The sequence below is a fragment of the Bos indicus x Bos taurus genome, chromosome 16 (assembly GCF_003369695.1).
Source record: "Bos indicus x Bos taurus breed Angus x Brahman F1 hybrid chromosome 16, Bos_hybrid_MaternalHap_v2.0, whole genome shotgun sequence".
NCBI lineage: Eukaryota > Metazoa > Chordata > Mammalia > Artiodactyla > Bovidae > Bos > Bos indicus x Bos taurus.
In genome coordinates, this window is record NC_040091.1 from 34,316,631 (window position 1) to 34,339,026 (window position 22,396).

Sequence of the window (22,396 nt, forward strand, 5' to 3'; positions counted from 1 at the left end):
TGGAGAAATTCATAGATTTAGTATATCCTGAATTGATCAAGACACTTCAGTGTCTCATATCATCATAGTGGACAATGCTTAGCAAAAGTTATTATATACTAGTTACAAGAATTTGCAGCGAGTTGAATAGCCAGACAGACTATTGCTGACTATTGGTCTGAAAGGGGGTCTGTCTCTACAACAGGGCTCTAGATTTCCACTAGAACTAATATGTGATTTTAGTAAGGTTCAAAATACAAGATTAATATACAGAAGTCAAGTGTATTTCTATATACTAACAATGAACCAAAAATTGCAGTTAAAAATATCATTTATAACGGCATCAAAAACCTGAAATATAGGGATAAATTTGACAACATATGTGCAAAGACCTGTACACTAAGAACTACAAAGCATTTCTGAAGGCTTAAACTAAAGAAGACTTAAATAAATGGGTCTGAAAACTTGGTATCATTAAGATGTCAGTTCTCCACAAAATAATCCATGCATGTGTCAAGTTGCTTCAGTTATGTCTGACTCTGTGACCCTATGGACTGTAGCCTGCCAGACACCTCTGTCCAAGGGATTCTCCAGGCAAGAATACTGAAGCAGATTGCCATGGTCTCCTCCAGCGGATCTTCCCACCCCAGGGATGGAAATTGAGTCCCTTACTAAGTCTCCTGCACTGGCAGGTGGGTTCTTTACCACTAGCACCACCTGGGAAAATAATCTATAGATTCAACTAAATCCCAATCAAAACCTTAGCAGGCTCCTTTTTTTTTTTCTTTAAAGAAATTGACAAGTTGATTCAATCTGTATGGAAATGCAAAGAACACAAAATAGTCAAAACAACTTTTCAAAAGAAGAACAAACTTACAGACTCACATTACCTGATTTCAAGACTGACTATAAAGGTACAGTAATCAGGACAGTTTTTCTGGCATAAAGTAGGAGGAGACCAATGGTACAGAATAGAGCCCAGAAAGAGACCTGCACGTATATGGTCAACTGACTGTCCACAAATGTCCCAAGACAATTCAATGGAAACAAATGGTGTTAGAACAACTTAATTGCCATATACAAAAAAAAGTGAACCTTGATCCTTACCTCACACCATATAAAAATTAATTCAAAATGGATCAAAGGCCTAAATGTAAGAACTAAAATTATTAAACTTCTAAAAGAAACAGGAAAAAAAATCTTAACAACCTTAGATTTAACAAAGACTTCTAAAATGTGACCAGTTCTCACTAGTATTTCACAAAAACAAAATACATACCACTTCTTGGTCTTTTTACAATGGATGACTTCCTTGGAAGATTTAACCCTTTAATACTAATCACTTGTTTAATGCCCACAGTACTTGGATTTTCCTTCACCTTTGTAGTATCTGAAACAATATCCAGTTCACGTCTAGGGCAATAATTCCTATGCCAAATGCTATTAATATTAGATGATTTTTGACATGCTTTGTCAGTCCAACTATGACTTCTTGATTGGGCAGGCTAAAGTAGTAAAAAGAAAAAGGTTACTTAAAGAAGAAAAATGGTTAAATCATTTCCCACTGTATCAACATAAATTATAAGCAAATAATTAAACTACTCCTTTGAACTGCTTTTGATGAAATATCCATCCTCTAATAACACTTTCTACTTTGCTAGTCCTATTTGCTGTTGTTGAGTTGCTAAGTCATGTCCGACTCTTTGGCAACCCCATGGACTGCACCCTGACAGGCTCCTCTGTCCATGGGATTTCCCAGGAACAATACTGGAGTGCGTTGCTATTTCCTTCTCCAGGGCATCTGCCTGACCCAGGGTATTGAACCCACGTCTCCCGCATTGCAGGTGAATTCTTGATCATTGAGCAGCCTGGGAAGCCCATTTGCTAGTCCTATACTTTTCCATTAAATGTGTCTTGTATCCCCAGGTCTGTTTTTCTCCTAATGAGGGTCAAGCAAACTTGTTAGATCATTTTAAGCAATAAAAAAATATATCTTCCTAAGATAAGTGGTGCAAGAAATAAAATTACACTTGAAGAAGTATGACCAGAAAAAAAATACTTTTAAAATGTGAGTAATATTTTAAAATGTGAGTAATAGTTCAATATGCAATATTTAGTTTAATAATCATATAGCAAATAAGCCTCTAATTACTGACATACCCTTTACAAAGGATCTGAAAATCAAAACCATAAAATTATATATTTAATCAACTATCGTATCTTCAGAACTTGGATGAGCTTAAATGGAAACAATCTTATTTACAAAACAATAGCTTCTTTAGTGGACAATATCTATGTATTAAATAGGCAAGTATTAGTGAACAATACCTATGTATTAAACAAAAAGCTACTTTGGTCTACACTGAGTCATGCATAAAACTTTCTCTGAGAAAGAGCTTATTGACAGTAAAGATTGGTAAATAATCATTTTTAATGCTAATACAAATTATTCACAATAAATATATTTTAGATGACAATGATCTGCTAAAAGGGTGCCAATGATACTCTAATAGAGTAGAAGAGGCAAAGGGAAAAATTAACAATGGTATAAAAAATGCTGGTACTAAGGGTGTGAGTTCCACGTGACAAAAGTCCCACTTGAATTTGGAATCTAATCTTTCAGTTAAAGAAAGGATTAAATATAAAAATAAATAAAAACGAATGTGACATTATTCACAATGTATTTTAAGAATGAACAACAATCAACTGAGAAAAAAGGTATAATAAAAAACAGCTTAAGCAGTATAGGTCATGGCATTAGATCTCATTGATGGTTTCATTAAAAAAAGAGAAATAGCAGAGTAGAAAATCTGATTGGGAAGAATACATTTTAGATAAATAATAATAATTAGTTTGATGTACAATTAGTGGTTCTGAAAGAAATGTCCTCATGAAATAAAAGATCTGATAAGGATTTGGTCTCATGAAGGATGGCCATCTTAGTGATCCATAACATTCCCAATGATATCTGAACATTTGCAATACAACCAATTACTTTTGAGTTTCTGAGACAAAGGAGAAACTTGAGAATCATTCTTGATGAAATTATATTAATATCAGTAATTCAAATGTGTAAAGAAGATAGCAGAATAAAGACTTTTCAGTCCCCTTAGTCTAGAAATTTACAAGGTAAATAAGTCACATACTATAATGTACAGCACAGAGAATACAGTCATCCCTTAGTGGCTGCAGGGGACTGGTTATAGGATCTTTTCAGATATCAAAATCCATGATGTTCAACTCCCTTACATAAAATGGAGTAGTACTGTCAGCCCTCCACATCCATGGATTCTGCATCCAAGGATTCAATCTAATTGGATCTGCGGTTGGTTGAATCTGCAGATGCCCACGGATGTGGAGGGCTGTACAGTCAATAATATTGTGGAACTTCTCTCATGGTCCGGCAGTTAAGACTCTGTGCTTCCAATGCAGGAGGCATTGGTTTGATCCCTGATCAGAAAACCAAGATCCCTCATGCTGGCATGGCCAAATAATAATAATAAAATTATAATAACTCTGTATGGTGAAAGATGATAATTAGATTGATCATGATAATTTATTAATGTATATAAATATGGAATCCCTATGTGTACACTTGAAACTAATATGTCAATAATAATTCAATAAGAAAAAAATCACGCCCAAACCAATAAGAAGAAACAAATGCAAACTTCCTCTGCAGAAAAATTAGGAGATATCTGTGATTTCCAAACCATAGTGAAGATAAGAGTATAGACAGAAAAATTTAAAGAACCTAGCCCAAAGAGGGAGGGGTAAGATAGGGGTGGAGATTAAGAGGTTCAAACTATTAGGTGTAAAAAAGCTACAAGGATATACTGTACAATACAGGGAATATAGCCAATATTTTATAACTATAAAGTATAACCCTTAAAAATTGTGAATCACTATGTTGTACACCTGAAACATATATTATAAATCAACTATATCTCAATAAAAAGATAAAAATAAAGAACCTAGCTTAAGAAAGATCAAACTCATGTGTCTGCAGAAAAGAATGACGTTAATTCCACATACAGAAACTTAGAGAAAGACTTGAACCAAGTACCATGGAGGCCGCAAGTAGGGGGAGGGCTGAGAAAAGGATTATATGGCTCCTGGGCCATCATCTTTGATCTGTCCAATATGGTCAATTCATACCCATCTGCCTTCAGAGCAACCAGACCTTCGAAACCCACAAACAGTAACATAAAAACTTCAAAAGGTGAGAAGAGCCATTTGTCTACACAGGGATCAAATGCAAGGTTAAATACTGAATGGTGGCACTAGCCCTACCCCTTTCTAAAGAAAGAAAAGAAAGTTAGTCACTCAGTCGTGTCAAACTTTTTGTGACCCCATGGACTGTACCCACCAGGCTCCTCTGTCCATGGGATTCTCCAGGCAAGAATACTGGAGTGGGTTGCCATTGGGTTGAGATCTTCCCAACCCAGGGATCAAACCCCGGTCTCCCACATTGCAGGCACTCTTTACTGACTAAGCCACTAGGGAAATCCACCCCTTCCTGGTCCACCCCAATTTATTTTCCCTAGCTTGCTCTTAAAATGTTTACATAGCTAAGTAGAAATTGGAGGATCCCATTTTTGAAAAAAGAACTGTACAAAGAAAACATGCTGATGTTGAAGAATTCACAAAACAAAGTCAGCTTGTTGCTAACGAGTTCAACCAAGAGTAATAAAACCCAAGACTATAAGCCCCACTCATTTACACAAAGCTTGTTAAGCTTCTCAGTGCCTCTCCCAAATAGGAAGAAACTGACAAGAAGCTAGGTGTTAGAAAAGTCTCCACCATAAAAGAGAAAAGCCAAAACACATAGGAAAAAAAAAAATCCAAAGCTAACAGAAATAATGCAGAGAGAAGAAAATGTACAAGAGAAATGTACAAGAAAATGTACATGTATTTAATATTAAAATTAATATTAAATTTCTGAGAGGAGTGGGAAAGAGGAGAGTATATTCATGAAATGAAACAAGGTCTTAGAAAGGGTTCTTAGATATGAAAATGACAGCAAAAACTAAATATTCATCAGAATTTTCTGTAATGATAGAAAAGTTCTGTGCTGTCCAACATGGTAGCCACTAAGGACTTGAAAACTGACCAATGCAACTGGAGAACTAAAATTTAATTTAATGTTAATTTAAATAACCACATACTTTGCCAACAAAGGTCCGTCTAGTCAAGGCTATGGTTTTTCCGGTAGTCATGTATAAGAATTGATGCTTTTGAACTGTGGTATTGGAGAAGACTCTTGAGAGTCCCTTGGACTGCAAGAAGATCCAGCCAGTCCATTCTAAAGGAGATCAGTCCTGGGTGTTCATTGGAAGGACTGATGTTGAAGCTGAAACCTCAATACTTTGGCCACCTCATGCGAAGAGTTGACTCATTGGAAAAGACCCTAATGCTGGGAAGGATTCAGGGCAGGAGGAGAAGGGGATGATAGAGGATGAGATGGCTGGATGGCATCACCAACTCGATGGACATGGGGTTTGGGTAAACTCTGGGAGTTGGTGATGGACAGGGAGGCCTGGCGTGCTGCGATTTATGGGGTCATAAAGAGTCTGACACGACTGAGTGACTGAACTGAACTGTGGTCAGTGGCTAACATACTGGATAGCACAAAGTTGAAAGACAAAATAGAAAAAAAGTCTCCCCCAGAAAGAAAAGAAGACAAAGACGAATAAGATAGAAAAGTTCCAGAATCTAAAGACCAGGAAAAACCAATATCTAACTAATAGAAGTTCCAGAAACAGAACAGAGGAAACAGAAAAGAAGAAACAGCAACCTGAGTATAAGGATTATGTAATTTGAGCTGATGAACATAAAGTTCTTTTTTAGTACCATTATACATTTGTGCTGTCTTAATAAGCTTGGCTTATTTCAGCTGACAGTAATGATTCTTCTCAATGCTCAACTTGTCACCAGTTTCTCTGTGGCCATCTTCTTTAGGCTCATTTCGTTTTCTTTCTCAAGGTGCTCTGATTCATTTAGCTGGTAAACACTGAGACATTCTTAGTCCAGCCAGAATGAACTACTTTGAGTACCTTTAATATGCTATCCTCTTCCATACATGCTATTCCTTTAGCCTCAAACCACTCACCCATTTTGAAAATCCCAACTCATCTTTGTAAATCCAGGACACACTCGAGCTCCTCTATTAGGAGACAGTAGAGGGCTTGGCTTGGAGTCAGAGCTTCCCCATTGACTAAATGTATGACCTGGCAAGTCACCTAATCTCTAATTGTTTCCTCATCTGCAAAGTAGAAATAATGGTACTGCCCTCAGAGGCTTTTTACGGAGTAAATAAGTTACTATGTGTAATGTGCTTAGAAAGGCACTTAAGAAAACAGCTCAATAAATGTCTCTTATTATTAGTAAAAGGTATTCTCTCTTTCAGTGGAGTTAAGTACATCCCCTTTGTCTCCATGGAGCCTAGAATACATCTCTATTATGGGACATACCATATTTCTATGTATATAACCACGTGTCTCTCCCTTAGACAATGAGTATGTTACAAGCAAGGATTATGTTCTGTTTTTCTTTATATTCCAGAACATTCCAGAGTATGTTCATTATAATAATTAATGCTTAGTAAAGAACTGAATGGTGAGTAAAGGTAAAGATCTGGACTAGACTAAAATCTATGAGAAAGAAGTAACTATTAACCAGAAAGACAAAAAAGAAGTAGGAGGACTTAGCAATGAAAGAGAAGCCAGGGGTGGGGAGGAGCAAAATAGATGAAGGAGATTAAGAGGTACAAAAGACTAGGTATAAAATAAATAAGTTACAAGGATGTAATGTACAGCACAGTGAATATAGTCAATACTTTATAATAACTTTGTATGCAGTATAATCTACAGAAATATCAAATTACTATATTGTAGAATCGAAACTAATACAGTTGACCCTTGAACAATGTGAGGGTTAACCTGAGTATACCTGACAGTCGGCCCTCTGTGTTTATAGTTCTCTATCACCTGCGGAATCAACCAACCATGGATGGTGTGCTGCTGCTGCTACTAAGTCGCTTCAGTCGTGTCGGACTCTGTGCGACCCCGTAGACGGCAGCCCACTAGGCTCCCCCGTTCCTGGGACTCTCCAGGCAAGAATATTGCAGTGGGTTGCCATTTCCTTCTCCAATGCATGAAAGTGGAAAGTGAAAGTCAAGTCGCTCAGTCGTGCCCGACTCTTAGCGACCCCCTGGACTGCAGCCCACCAGGCTCCTCCGTCCATGGGATTTTGTAGTACTGTAGTATTTACTATCGAAAAACATCCATGAGTAAGTGGATGTGTACAGTTCAAAGCCATATTATTCAAGGGTCAATCATATAATATTGTAAGTTAACAATACTTCAATTAAAAAAAATTAAATTCCAAATTTTATAGTCTGAGAGAATAATAGAGATCATGTAACTGACATTCATTCATTACAAAAAATGGTAAATAAAATATGGCAATGAATATCACAAAATCCTGCCTTTATGAAGATTACAGTCTATTGGAAAGAATCAGAAAATAAACAGTTGAGACATAATTTATGGTGTTGCTGCTGCTGCTAAGTCGCTTCAGTCGTGTCCGACTCTGTGCGACCCCAGAGACGGCAGCCCATCAGGCTCCCCCATCCCTGGGATTCTCCAGGCAAGAACACTGGAGTGGGTTGCCATTTCCTTCTCCAATGCATGAAAGTGAAAAGTGAAAAGTGATGTCGCTCAGTTGTGTCTGACCCTTAGCGACTCCAGGGACTGCAGCCTACCAGGCTCCTCCGTCCACGGGATTTTCCAGGCAAGAGTATTGGAGTGATGTGCCATTGCCTTCTCCGAATTTATGGTGTAATAAGTGCTAAAAAGAATAAAGGTTATAAAAAGAAGCTGATAAGAAATAGAGTTTGCTTTTTATTGTAGATAGATTTAAGGTTATAAGAAAGTACTTATGTAGACACAGGAGACATTTACAATTATTGTGGCTGGTACACAGATTAGAGACTGTTAAAGATGTGCAAGTTCTCTGCATAAAATGAGATAATTAGAGTCAAGGTGGTGGTGGTTTAGTTGCTAAGTCGTGTCCAATTCTTGTGACCCATGGACTGTAGCCTGTCAGGCTCCTCTGTCCATAGCATTCTCCAGGCAAGAATACTGGAGTGGGCTGCTATTTCCTTCTCCAATTAGAGTCGTAAGAACTTATTAAGGAATAAATTTGAACATAAGAGAGAACAGAATCTGGAAATATGAACAGAAAAGAGAGAACGATGGGAGCATACATCACAAGAGACATACTATTGGGAAAAAGTAGAAGAAAATAGGAAAGGACTGAATGACATATAGCAGAGGTAGTCAGTAAGTACTGCTAAACTGTGATTGAGAGAAAAAAAAGTTTTTACTCCCGAGAGGTATTTCTAGATTTGAGTCTTCAACAATGCCAAATGCTAGAGGTAGGATTGGGTGAGATGAGAAAAAGGCACTAAGCACTTGGTATATTCAAAAAAAATGTTCAAGTATAAAGGTCTTATATTTTGTGGTCACTTTTTAAGAAAATTAACCAATATACCCATTGGTTCTAAGAGACATATTTTCTCTAGAATTGAGTTGTTTTCAATCAACACTCTGTACAGTGCTCACATGTAGAAATGTTTAAAAGATGTTTACTAAGTGAAGATTTGCCTTTAGTATTAGTTCCTAAGCAATAACAAAACATGCTTTTAGAAAGAAGTCTTTAATATGTTACCATGGCAGTGTCTGGATTGTAGTGATCAATCTGCTCGAGAGTATTTATATCTTTATTCCCAAGTGCTATTTGAAGAGCTATAGAATCATCAACATACCTAGGTTGGTAAGATTAAGGAAAAACAATTTTACTAACAACAAAACAAACAATACTGTATTAAGACAGCAAAGTGTGGTCTATTGTCAGAGAAAACCTTCAGGTTTATGACTTCAAAGGACCCTACTTCCTTTCCACATTTGGCTTCACTGAAACCGCATGATAGTTTACTAGTCACAGCAGGAGTTGGCGATTTTCTGAAGCAAAGCCCCATGGCATCAGTTATTCCCTGTCAAGGGAGATGGAGAGGAAAGCCCTGCCCAGGTGACTCACAGCTCCACATCACCCAGTATGTACGTGGCCAGTGGCTCTGCGGACAGCATCCTCAACTGGTATACTCACATGACCAGAGCGTTCTTCCTGATTAACTGAGCTTGCTTACCATGAGTGGTTCTCTTCAGTGCCACCTCTGGAGTATGTACCTTAAGAGACTGACTGTACATGTTTCTGTCAAATCAACCTAAGTAATTAGCAAGTTATAATGGATGAGCTTCAGGTTTATAAACAAATAGTTACTCTAAATTTTTAACTCGCATGATAATTAAATTTAACAAAATAAAGATTCCACTATATAAAAAAAAGAAAGCCAAAAACAATTTGCCAGCTTTTGACTGAATGTCTAGCTAAAAATACCACCACAAAGATATGGAAGGAGTGCAAAGTTCTACCATTCTGGTTCAGAAAGGATACTGCCCAGCATAGCTTAGTGTTTTGGGATCAACATCATCTTCATAGGCATTCAGAGGGATGAGTTTCCTTTTGATGGGATCAAAAACTAGCTGATAGAGGAAGGTATTGTTGGCCCGAATAAATCCTTTGATGTAATCTTCTGGTACTGTTATGTTCATCTTGAGATAATGTCCAATTTTCCTGACGACCTAATAATGAGTATAAATATATTTATGAGTTATTTAATACCTGAAGATAAAGAATAGGGGAAGTATTATTCCCAAGATCCATCACTTTACATTAGAGAAGGATGAGGAGGGATAGAAAAATCAATTGCCTTTTTTGGGGGGGTAGGTGGAATAATTGCTTCACAATGTTGTGTTAGTTTCTGCTGTACAATGAAGTGAATCAGCCACATGTATACATATCTCCTCCTTCTTGGACCTTTCTCCCATTCACCCCAACCCACCCGTCTAGGCCATCATACAGCTACATTAAAAACCTCAACCGGTAAACACGTCATGACTTAAAATTCAAAGATATGTTCTTCGCCTTCAAAGTCTCTTTCATCCAGAAAGCAAAAACAAAACACACAATTACCTGAGAATTAAAAAAAAAACAAAAAAAAAAAACAAAAAAACACAAATATTTGTAGATCATATTTCAAAAAAGAAGTCAACATTTTAACTTCTATTAGAGTCATGGATGATTAAAGCTGGAAGAGATGAAGAAGAGAAGACCCAGAGACCTGAAGTGATCCTGAAGTCACAGGCTAGTTAGTACATGTTGCTCTATTTCAAAATCTGCTACTATCTCCCAACCTTGAGATCTGTCTACTTCAGTACACCACCCTTGGCCCTGAGGACTCACATTTTATAATCTTGGAAATTCTGCTCTGCAAACTCTAAGGGCTTAAGAGAACTACCCAAGGTACAGTGAGGGTAGGAATAATCTACTTCATTTTTTAAGGAAAAGACATCAGAGAATTTATACAGCAGTGATGTAATGAGGTCTCAGAGTTTCTTTAGAAAATACATGACACGTCCTCAAATTGTATGAAGAAGTAAGAATCTGGCTATATTTTATTAAGCCATGTTAAAGAGATTTACATAAATGTGCAATTCCTTTCATAACTTTCATTTTTTTAGAAGAGTACTTCTCATAAAAATACGATATCAATGTTAAAATGCAATGCATTAATTATTGTTAATTTTAAGTGAATTAATAAACATTAAAATTCTTCTCTTTTAATTTCTGACTCAGTAAATTTCAATAGCTATAACCCATATAAACAAAAATAATTGTCACAAAGAGTTTTTAAGAGTGTAAAGGGATCCTGTGAGACCAAAAACTTTGAGAACCGTTACTACAGAGTAATAGGACAGAAACAAAAAAAAAAAAATCGTGCATTTTAACATTAATTCAACCCTAGAATATCTTATCCTGAAGTTTCTTTATATTAGTCTTCATTTTCAAAAAACTACTACTAATCTTCTGTCAACTGCTGAAAACAGGATTCATCTGCTGCTGAAAGCAAAGCTGTAGTGTTAATCATTTCTCCTTTCAATGACACAATATTGGTTATGGATATAATAGAATATTTAAGATCCACATTCTGATTGATTCACCTATTACTTAAGAATTGCTTAGAAACTGAACACAAGAGTTGGTAAGTCACTCTTACCTTTAAAATATCTGGATTGTTGGCTAGTCTTAATAGTTTGCAGGCCTTGGCTAATCCAATTCCACGCAGTGATGAAAGATAGTCACAGCCTGAAAGAATGCACATGTAACGGAACTTCTCTTCTGTGAACACATCCCCAAGCTGTTTGCACATTCCCAGACGAGCCTGATCAACTTCTAGTCCATTTCCAAACTGGTCCATTTTTAAAATAACCTTCAAGAGGAAGGGAAACTGTGAACACCTGTAAGAGTCATTTTTATTTTTTATCATCTAATCCACTGCAGCATTTCTAAGAAATCTTTCCTGTTCTTTATCATAAGTGAGCAGACAGATACGTAGGCCAGGTAATTATTGTGAAATTTGCAAATAAGTTAAATTGAAACACAGGCCATGGCTGGACAATGTCATATGCCAGCACTCGATCGTTTAGCCTCTGGTGTAAAGAAGGCTCTTTCTGCACCTACTTCCTACCTGCACTACCGGGTTATCATGTCAAACAGCAATTCTTACAAAAAGCATCTTCTCCTTACCTTCCACTTTTACATATTAAAGTAACCCTTTGCTTAGTCTTAAAGTAATACATGTTACTTGTAGAAAATTTGGAAAACAGAAATTCAGGAAGAAAACAGAAATTGCCCCAAATGTCTTATCTATCACTATTACCCAGCATCAACCTTTTCACAGATCCTTCTCGACATTTATGAAATAGATAATATAAAATAGATATTAACAAAAATGAGATCAACGTATAGTTTTGTATCTTAATATCATAATAAAAATTTCCATTAAAGTTTTATACATAATTTTAAAAAACTGCAAAGCATCTCATTAGTAGATAAGTTAGCTTATTCATCTAATCTAATTGAGAACTATAAAGCATATAAGTAATCGTTATTAAAAAATAAGGCTACATACCACTACAGAATTTAGAGAAAACAAAATCCTCTAACTTTAAGGGCTTAATCTGAAAAATCATTCAGATTATACAAATGTCAAGCAGCAAAACCTTTCTTCCCACTTTAAATAAAATTATTATTAACATCACAAGTAGATATTAGTTGCAGGTATTATATAAGATAAAAAAACTTCAGCACCTTTATTTATGTTAGGTACCTTTTTACAGCCAAAAGCAAGGAGATCAGAGTCCTCCGTAATTACAGCTTGTACAATGCCAGCCTTATTAAGATAGGCCAGCTGCGCATCCGCTTCATATGGGGCCACAAGACAATCTACTCCCTGAGACCGAGCAGCCTATGAGAAAGGATGAGTCAGTCTCAAGAACAGCATCTGGAAAGCACTGAACAACTTCCTGTATCAAACCAATTTATCACCAGCCTCAACATGTATTGAATACATGCTAGTATTATTTTTGGAAGTCATTTCCTTTGAAGTACAGGTTTCTACTTTTAGTCCTAAATATTGAACTATCAGTTCAGTTCAGTCACTCAGTCGTGTCCAACTCTTTGCAACCCCATGAATCGCAGCACGCCAGGCCTCCCTGTCCATCACCAGCTCCCGGAGTTCACTCAGACTCACGTCCATCGAGTTGGTGATGCCATCCAGCCATCTCATCCTCTATCGTCCCCTTCTCCTCCTGCCCCCAATCCCTCCTAGCATCAGAGTCTTTTCCAATGAGTCAACTCTTCACATGAGGTGGCCAAAGTACTGGAGTTTCAGCTTTAGCATCATTCCTTCCAAAGAACACCCAGGACTGATCTCCTTTAGAATGGACTGGTTGGATCTCCTTGCAGTCCAAGGGACTCTCAAGAGTCTTCTCCAACACCACAGTTCAAAAGCATCAATTCTTTGGCGCTCAGCCTTCTTCACAGTCCAACTCTCACATCCATACATGACCACAGGAAAAACCATAGCCTTGACTAGACGGACCTTTGTTGGCAAAGTAATGTCTCTGCTTTTGAATATGCTATCTAGGTTGGTCATAACTTTCCTTCCAAGGAGTAAGCGTCTTTGAATTTCATGGCTGCAATCACCGTCTGCAGTGATTTTGGAGCCCCAAAAAATAAACTATGACACTGTTTCCCCATCTATTTGCCATGAAGTGATGGGACCAGTGCCATGATCTTCATTTTCTGAATGTTGAGATTTAAGCCAACTTTTTCACTCTCCTCTTTCACTTTCATCAAGAGGCTTTTGAGTTCCTCTTCACTTTCTGCCATAAGGGTGGTGTCATCTGCATATCTGAGGTTATTGATATTTCTCCTGGCAATCTTGATTCCAGCTTGCACTTCTTCCAGCCCAGTGTTTCTCATGATGTACTCTGCATATAAGTTAAATAAGCAGGGTGACAATATACAGCCTTGACATACTCCTTTTCCTATTTGGAACCAGTCTGTTGTTCCATGTCAGTTCTAACTGTTGCTTCCTGACCTGCATATAGGTTTCTCAAGAGGCAGGTCAGGTGGTCTGGTATTCCCATCTCTTTCAGAATTTTCTACAGTTTATTGTGATCCACACAGTCAAAGGCTTTGGCATAGTCAATAAAGCAGAAATAGATGTTTTTCTGGAACTCTCTTGTTTTTTCCATGATCCAGCGGATGTTGGCAATTTGATCTCTGGTTCCTCTGCCTTTTCTACAACCAGCTTGAACATCTGGAAGTTCACGGTTCACATATTGCTGAAGCCTGGCTTGGAGAACTTTGAGCGTTACTTTACTAGCGTGTGAGGTGAGTGCAATTGTGCGGCAGTTGGGGCATTCTTTGGCATTGCCTTTCGTTGGGACTGGAATGAAAACTGACCTTTTCCAGTCCTGTGGCCACTGCTGAGTTTTCCAAATTTGATGGCATATTGAGCTATATGTAGTCCTATATATTGAATCATATAGCCGCTAATAAATCTTTTTTAAAAATCAATGTATGAATTAGGGAAAAAGAAATATTGCTATACATTTGGTGGGGGGGGGAGGGGAATACAAGCTGCAAACTCAATTTTTCAAATTATAGAAATCTACCATCTTAAGAATGATTGTGCTCTAAAGAACACAAGTCACTTGTTTCCCCACAATCTCTTACCACAGAACACAAGCCTGACACTGAACTGATGAAACTAACAGACTCTATAACTATTTATCTTCCCATTTGTTTATCAAATAGTTTGAACACAGACCTGAAAAGGGGTTGTGTGGGCTGTGACTGTGGGTGTGCTGACACTAAGATTTATGGTAATAGGTAATAAGGAAAGAAGCTTCTAAGAAGCAGGTCAAGTGGAAATGATCTGCTGCAAATCTCGTGAGCTGGCCAGTTGACTTCAAGAGATTTCTGACAGACACTCAAGAGTAAGTGTTGAAGATTATGAGAGTGGGGTGGGATTGAACCTCTAGGAATTTATTCCTTCTGTCTCTGCAGAAAACATTTATCTATGTAAGTGACTCATCTAGAAAGTGAGAGCTGAGCTGTTTGTTCCTCAGGATTTCTTCTTTGGAAATTGCTGGACTCCTCTCTTTTACCTAGATATTCTTCTCTTCTTCCTCTGACAACCAGCTTTCCTAAAGGTTAGACCCAGAATAATCCTCCTCCCTTCACCTCCTTGCTCTCCCATTAACCTAAATGAACCGTGTAATCTGTTACTTTAGCTTCTTGTTTAGCTCACTTTAATTACGTTGTGGGCCATAGTATGTGTGATATTAATAGACCGTATGAAACATTCTCTGGCTTCTGAGACCTTCCCTTCACGAAGAAGCTGCTTTCCCTTAAGGAGATTGGCTTGTCGTCTTCTGCAAGATTAAAAAAAAAAAAAAAAGTGAGAAGAGGACTCAAAATATTACAATATTATACCCTTGAATTGTATTCAAGAATTTTTTCTGGAATAAAAAATGCTTGACTCATATGAACGTGCACACCTGTTCCTTGACTATGCTAACCCAGATCTTTTGGGCTTGTAGACAAAAATAACACGGATTTACAGTGCCCATATGCACAAGCTAATCATCAGACTTTCTCACAGCACTGGTACATGTCAAAAGAAAGTGAAGTAATGAAGCCACGTTAAGAAAATGTAAGTCACGGCTTTTATACCATTAAAATTAACTTTCCATTATAAAGGTACAACTTTACCAACCCCACTTAGTGAGGTTTACTTCTATTTGGGGCTGACTCACACTAGCTTTAACAACTACGCCCAGTGGTGTCTCCTGTACAGCATAATGACTCCTAAAAACCAACAGAGGATAAAAACAAGAATCGATGAAAGTAGTAGAACAGACCCTTCACTAAAATGCTTCACTAAAATTCTTAAAAGAAAATACAGAAATCCTTTTTAAAGTCTACTGTAAAAATACTAGATTCTGTTGAGTTAAATATGAGATACAATTTCAATTAAAACTACTAAAAGAATAAAAATAGAGTACATCACTTTTCAACTAGAAATAAGGGACAACAATAAGAGTGGAAAAAACAATCAACCCAGAAATCAAACAAGGTAGGAGGTATATATTAGTAATTAAGATCAAGGTAAAAAGAATAAAACTACAGTTTTAAAAATGACAAAGACTGATGGAATCGATTAAAAAAATTACAGTGATATATTCTTTATAAAAGGCAAACTTAAAACCAATGACATAGTAAAAGTCAACAGAAAAAGAAATTAGAAACATACAAAAGAAAATTGTTATGGCTATATTAACATCAGACATAATAGACTTTAGAACAAAAAAGCACAGAAATTTAAAAAGTCAGTGCATATTGTTCTTACATGCCAAAAAAATAACAAATTCTAAACCTGAATGCTACCGATAAAATAGCTTCAAAACAAACAAAGCAGGAAAAAAAAATGGACAGAACTACAAGGGAACTGACAATTCCACTATTATAGTGAAATTTTAACATACTTTTCTTAGTAATTGATAGATTAAGTAAAGTGAAAGTTGCTCAGTTGTGTCTGAATCTTTGTGCCTCCACTACAGCCAGTCAGGCTCCTCTGTTTATGGAATTCTCCAGGCCAGAATACTGGAGTGGGTAGCTATTCCCTTCTCCAGGGGATCTTCCCAACCCAGGGATTGACCCCAGGTCTCCTGCATTGCAGGCAGATTCTTTACTGTCTGAGTCACCAGGGAAGCCCAAGAATACCGGAGTGGGTAGTCTATCCCTTTTCCAGGGGATCTTCCTGACCCAGGAATCGTACTGGGGTCTCCTGCTTTGCAGGTAGATTGTTTACCAGCTGAGCTACCAGGGAAGCTCATTAAGTAGGATTAAGTAGACACACATTTAAAAAAACATTCAAAAAATCAATAAGGATATGGAAGATTTGAATACTACAACCAATAAGCTTGATTTACTGGACAGACATAAAACTATCCACTCAATAACTGAGGAATACTTTCCTTTCCAGCATACATGGAACATTTAAGGAAATCCATTTAGGTACGAGTTTAAAACAAGCCTTGACAAACTAAAACAAAAGAGAAATTAGTATCATAGAGACCACAATGTCAAACCTTAAATAATTACATTAAGGTATCACTTACTCTCTTCTAGACTTTTCCACTTCCTTTTTAGAAGGTAAAGTACATCCATCAAATACCAGGATAGGCTTGATCCCATGAGATAGTAACATATTTACCAATTTCATACAAAATCCTACATACCTATGAAAATGAAGAAAAATAATTAAGAAATATAAACTCTAATTTAGACTTGGATTCAAATCCTGCCTTGGATCCTAATGGGCTACTGGCTATATGTTTTCTTCAGGTGTAGATTTAAGACTTTACATTCCTGAAGTTCTGACATTGCATTATTCTAAATCTAATCTTTTTACCTCTCCACCCTCCCACCCGTTTTCTTTTGCTTTGAGAAATTTCAAATCTATTGAAAAGTTAAAAGAACAGTAGAATACCTGATTTCTCCAACAACACCATTATTATACCCAAGAAATCTAATAGTAATATAATATTATCTAATATACAGTCTATATTAAAATTTATCCAATTGTCTCAGTAAGGTTATAACCAGTGGTGACCTAATAAACGTGCAACAACCAGTTCTGGGGAAAGGGGTGCCTGATTTGTAGTGTTTGTCAATTGCCTTGACATGCGTATTCTACAATGGTGGATAAACTACTAACGCAGGCTCATTAAATGCTGAACTGGGAGAAGATGGTGTATAGGAAGCTCATGTAAGTTGACTGTAGCACAGCTCTGCTACAGTTTTCCCCCAGTGCAGGATGCAAACAAGAATCATGTATTGCATTTAGATTTTTATTCTGGCAAGACAATTAAAATTACTATGTGTAGAGTCATTCCAGGGTCACAAGGATGGTTCAACACATGTATATCAAACAAGGTGATACATCACATCAACAAAAGAAAAGACAAAAACCACATGATCATCTCAATAGACACAGAAAAAATATGACAAAATTCAACATCCATTCATGATAAAAACCCTTATGAAAGTGGGTATAGAGGGAACATATCTCAACATAATAAAAAGTTATTTATGACAAACCCACAGTGAATATAATACTCAACAGTGAAAGCTCAAAGCCTTCCCACTAAAATCTGAAACAAAACAAGGATATCCTCTCTCACCACTTCTCTTCAACATAATACTGGAAGTCTTATCCACAGCAATCAGATAAGAAAAAGAAATAAAATGTATTTAAATTGGTAGTGAAGACATGATACTATGAATAGAAAACCCTGAAGTCTCCATACATAAACCAGGGGAACTGATAGACGAACTTAGCAAGGTAGCAGGATACAAGATTAACATACAAAATCAGTTGTGTTCTTATATATTAACAATGAAATGGCAGAAAGGGAATGAAAACAACAATCCCTTTTGAAACACTTAGGAATAAATCTCACCAAAGAGGTGAAAGACATATGCTGAGAAGTATAAAACATTAAAAGGAAACTGAAGATGACTCAAAGAATGGAAAGATATCCCATGCTCTTTTAATTGGAAGAATTAATATTGTTAAAATGGCATATGACCCAAAGCAACCTATGGATTTAATGCAATATCTATGAAAATACCAATGACATTTCCCCCAAAACTAGAGTAAATAATCCTAAAACTTAAATGGAACCATAAAAGACCTAGAATTGCCAAAGCAATCTTGAGAAAAAAAAAAAACCAAAGCAAGAGGCTCCTGCTTAACTTCCCGGACTTCACACAATACTGCAAAGCTATAGTAACCAAAACAACACAGTATCAGCACAAAAACAGGCACAGAGATGAATGGAATAAAATACACAGCGCAAGAATAAACTCACACACCTCTGGACAGCTGATCGTCAACAAAGGAGGCGATCTAGACTACAGGCTTGTGGTTGCCAGAGGCCGGACCTGTGGAGTTCATCTGGTAATAAAAGATATCCCCTGCACTCTGGATAGCTCTTCCAGTTACTCAAAAATATTAGAACCCTTAACAAATACCAATAAATAGGAGATAAAGTTCTCCTCCTAGGGAAGAGAATTAAAAGAAACACTGAAGGCAGCACTGAAAAACTTGCAGTTTTGAACTATTACTGCTACTGCTCAAATTCAGTTCAGTTCACTCAGTCATGTCCGACTCTTTGTGACCCCGTGGACTGCAGCACGCCAGGCTTCCCTGTTCATCACCAGCTCCCTGAGCTTACTCAAACTCATGCCCATTGAGTCGGTGATGCCATCCAACAATCTCATCCTCTGTCGTCCCATTCAAATTCAGTGGTAGAAAACAAATCACTTTCCAAAAATGATTACAACAGTTGAGAGTGGCTGAAATGCCCAGACTCTCCACTTTTGGGCAAATTAACTTGATAGGCCTGAAAGCCCCAAACACACAGCTACTTTTCAATAATGATTTCTCTATTGCTGTCCATCCCCACCCCCTCCTCCATTTTCTGTAAACAAAAAGGATCATTAATGTCCTTTGTGCTTAAGTACATCGGACTAAGATCTGTGAGCCTTTACTCTAGGAGATAAAGCATGCATTGCAGAAAAGAAAATACATAATAGTGTCCAAATCCCTGTGGAAAATCTCTGTCTAAAAACTATGCTTGCTTGTTTTTCTAGTGTTTCTATTTAAAAAATAAAGAAGGCATTTGTCCTGCCTCAAATGAAGGCACAGAGTTATGACTGGATATCAGGATGGCCACAATTTTTGGCCCCAAGTGAAGTAAAAGGGAATGAGAACACCATGTCCCTTAGAAACAACTGCCTTGTTTGGCTAACAGGGCTTAGCAAATGTGTTGCCTATGAATTGTGAAATCACCATGGATTTGTAGAATATTGTTAAAAAGTTTTACCTTAGATAATAGAAAAAAGAAGAGAGTCTTTGGCCTTTGTCCATTAGTGTTCTAATACTCTGGCTTATTAGAAAGAATGGAAACTAGACCTACATCAAAGAGGGAAATGTTCCTTGGCAATATTCTAAAGCATATATTCTCACTTCTTAATAAACCCTGCACTGAATAAAAATGACTCCTTTCTGAAAAAAGGTCATTGTAAGTCTCATTCTTAACTGGCAAAGAATTAATATAAGATCCAAACTTACTTATCAGTAGGTTCACCTTTGGCTAGCTTTTCTGCACAAGCAACAGCTCCTTTGTGAAGCCAGCAATATGTATCCACAGCTACCACCTGCCCTTTATACTTCCTTATGTGGATAGGTTCAGAAGCTTCTTTGATAAATTGCAGCAATCCGTGTATCCCCATAGTGCCAAGTTAACTATATGATATAAAAAGAGAAAGGGAAAACAGCAAAATTTAAAGCAAAATATATTTACTGCAGTTTTGGAAAAATAAAGAAAAGAGCTTGGAAATTGATATAGCAACTGTTATTGTTCAGATATTTGAGAATCACTGCTCTTTAATATTTTAAGTGGGCCCCTCTCTGTCAAACAACCTCCATAGTCTAGTATCCTAATCTAATGCCACTTGATAGTTCCTTAGTGTTTATTCTTTCTAAAGTGCTTTCCCATTTGGAATCATGTTTACTCTAAGCCCTTAACACTGAACAAAGCAGGTAGAAGGTACTAAAAAAGTATGAGTCTGTCTTCTCTCCAAAAAGGCATTGCTTTATAACATCTATAAAACTGTATATGCTATGATATCACCTGCATCTGCACAGGCATTATATGAAATAACATGCAAAATACTTCATAAGACATTTCAACTGAAAAATAAAACAAACAATTCTAGAACTAAAGGTGTACTTTTTTAGGACTGAAATTTACCACCTTCAGAATGCTTTATTCCAAGAAACCAACATTCTGTTAATAAGCAGTGGTGGTGCCCAGGGGCAACTCCATCAGACTCTCTGAAAACTATCCCCAAATAAGGAGAAACTGCACCTACTGTCCAATTAGTTTCGAGAAAAATGTTTTAGCTTTCCACCATCTTCCATCCAAGTTGCAGCCCCAAGCCTCCTTTCTATACAGAAACCTGTAGCTGCCAATCCTTTCCCTAGCAATTACTGTCCCCTCCTCCAAACCCCGTGACAAAAACTGAGCAGTTGCTTAGCATTTCCTAAAATAAATCTCTCACAAGAGGTATTAAGTCTGGGAGGAAAAGAAGAATGTACAAGATCAAAAGACAGACTCACGCTGATGATACCCTGTATCAAAGTTCTGATAGTCTAGTACAGCAGTCTTCAAATTTCAGTTCTTCCTACAGTCTAAATTCCACTCCTAGGGACTATGATTCATTAGTCCTCGAGTGAGGTGGGAATTCTGCATTTTAAACAAGGCAGGTCATTTGGATGCAGGAGGTCCTCACACCACAATTTATGAAAAACAATTAGTCTCCGACCTCTCAGAGGTTCCTAAAAAGAGTTTTCTTCTTCTGAGGAAAATTGACATAGTGTATGCTGGTGCTTAGTCGCCAAGCCGTGTCCAACTCTTTTGCGACCCCATGGACAGTAGGCTGCCAGACTCCTCTGTCCATGGGACCTCCAGGCAAGAATACTGGAGTGGGTTGCCATTTCCTCCTGCAGGGGATCTTCCCCACCCAGTGATCGAACTCTCATCTCTTGTCTCCTGCACAGGCGGGTTCTTTACCACTAGCGCCACCTGGGAATCCCCAAGGCGGATTCTTTACCACTGAGCTACCAGGGAAGCCCGACACAATACATATATTTCGTGAAACTTACAAGTTTCTCCTAAATGTTTCCTCTTTAGCACGATGAAACAATGAAGGAGATCGGGGGTTTTAGGCACAAAGCGTCCTCAGGGGACCGCCCGCGGCACCCGGCAGTACTGACAGCACAACGTCATCGCTCCAGCCTCTCTCACGGACTGGAAGGGGGGCCCACACGCCCTTTCCAGAAGACACGTTCCTTTGGCCTGCACAACATGAAGAATATACTTGTCAAGCATTTGGAAGGTGGGAGCTTGCAGGTAAGCCTGCCCTGGTAGCTTCCTCAGGAAAACGAAAGGACCCTCCTTCAGTCAGCCAAACCGCAGCCCTGGTCTGGCTGAGCGCCCTCCCCTGGCCCATATACCCCCGCACCGTCTCCCAGGGCCGCTGCAGGGTCTAGTAACTTGCCAGATGCTCCTCTTCTGCCCCTAAGACCCGGGATATCCAAGGGCAGGGGCGGGGACCAGCCCGGATCTACCGCGTGTTCTGCACAGCTGGCTCCGCTTGCTTCCCGGGGAGGTCCCTCTTCTCCCGTCCGTCCGATGGCAGCTAGGTGCGGACTCAGAAGCCCAAGGCCACGGCCCGCACTCACCTGTGCCGCAGCGCGCCAGCCAGCTGCGCCAAAAGCTAGAAGCAGGGACGCAGCGCAGCACGGAGGGCCGGACTTTTCAATTTGCGCGGGATGGCCCGAGACTCCGCCCAGAAGTGACGTCACCTCCTCTGCGACGTCTGCTCAGCTTCCCACGGCTCCTCGCTTCCTGCCTGAGACACCAGGTCCTGGCCACCTGGATACCTGTATCCGCCACCGCAGTCAGCCCCTGGACTCCGAAGCGTCCTTATGGAGGGTGAGCGGAGCTGGCTGAGCTGCCTCACAGGGCATGGCTCCCGGAACGCTCGTTGAGCTCCTTTCGCAGGCTGATGGAGTCGTGGATCTCTCCCAATTGCGGCCTCAGGTCCAGGCGCTGAAGCTGGGAGAACGCCGCCCTGTGTTTATGTTGAGGTTTCCAAACTTAAAAAGGGTCCTGGCTGGAATTGTCCCTAGTGCTTGTGTTGTGCTGCTTACCCTGGCTCTTAACAGGCGCTGCACGTGGTTCCAGGAACACAGAAAGTGCAACTTGAGGTATACATTCTTTGGACCCTTCCTGTAGACTTC

General features: G+C 38.4%; 1 protein-coding gene across 1 annotated transcript in view; it reads right to left on the reverse strand.

Annotated features, from left to right (window-relative positions):
* Positions 1–22,235, reverse strand: part of EXO1 (exonuclease 1) — a 48,393-nt gene extending 26,158 nt beyond the window's left edge. The window contains exons 1-10 of the mRNA XM_027564721.1: positions 21,836–22,235; positions 21,257–21,449; positions 19,661–19,834; positions 16,641–16,760; positions 14,768–14,891; positions 12,275–12,412; positions 11,162–11,374; positions 9,499–9,686; positions 8,713–8,809; positions 1,259–1,484 (exon numbers count right to left, since the gene is read on the reverse strand). Coding sequence (XP_027420522.1) covers positions 1,259–1,484; positions 8,713–8,809; positions 9,499–9,686; positions 11,162–11,374; positions 12,275–12,412; positions 14,768–14,891; positions 16,641–16,760; positions 19,661–19,821 — 1,267 coding nt within the window. The 5' untranslated portion in view covers positions 19,822–19,834; positions 21,257–21,449; positions 21,836–22,235. The remainder of the gene's footprint in view (positions 1–1,258; positions 1,485–8,712; positions 8,810–9,498; positions 9,687–11,161; positions 11,375–12,274; positions 12,413–14,767; positions 14,892–16,640; positions 16,761–19,660; positions 19,835–21,256; positions 21,450–21,835) is intronic.
* Between the last annotated feature and the right edge of the window lie 161 nt (positions 22,236–22,396).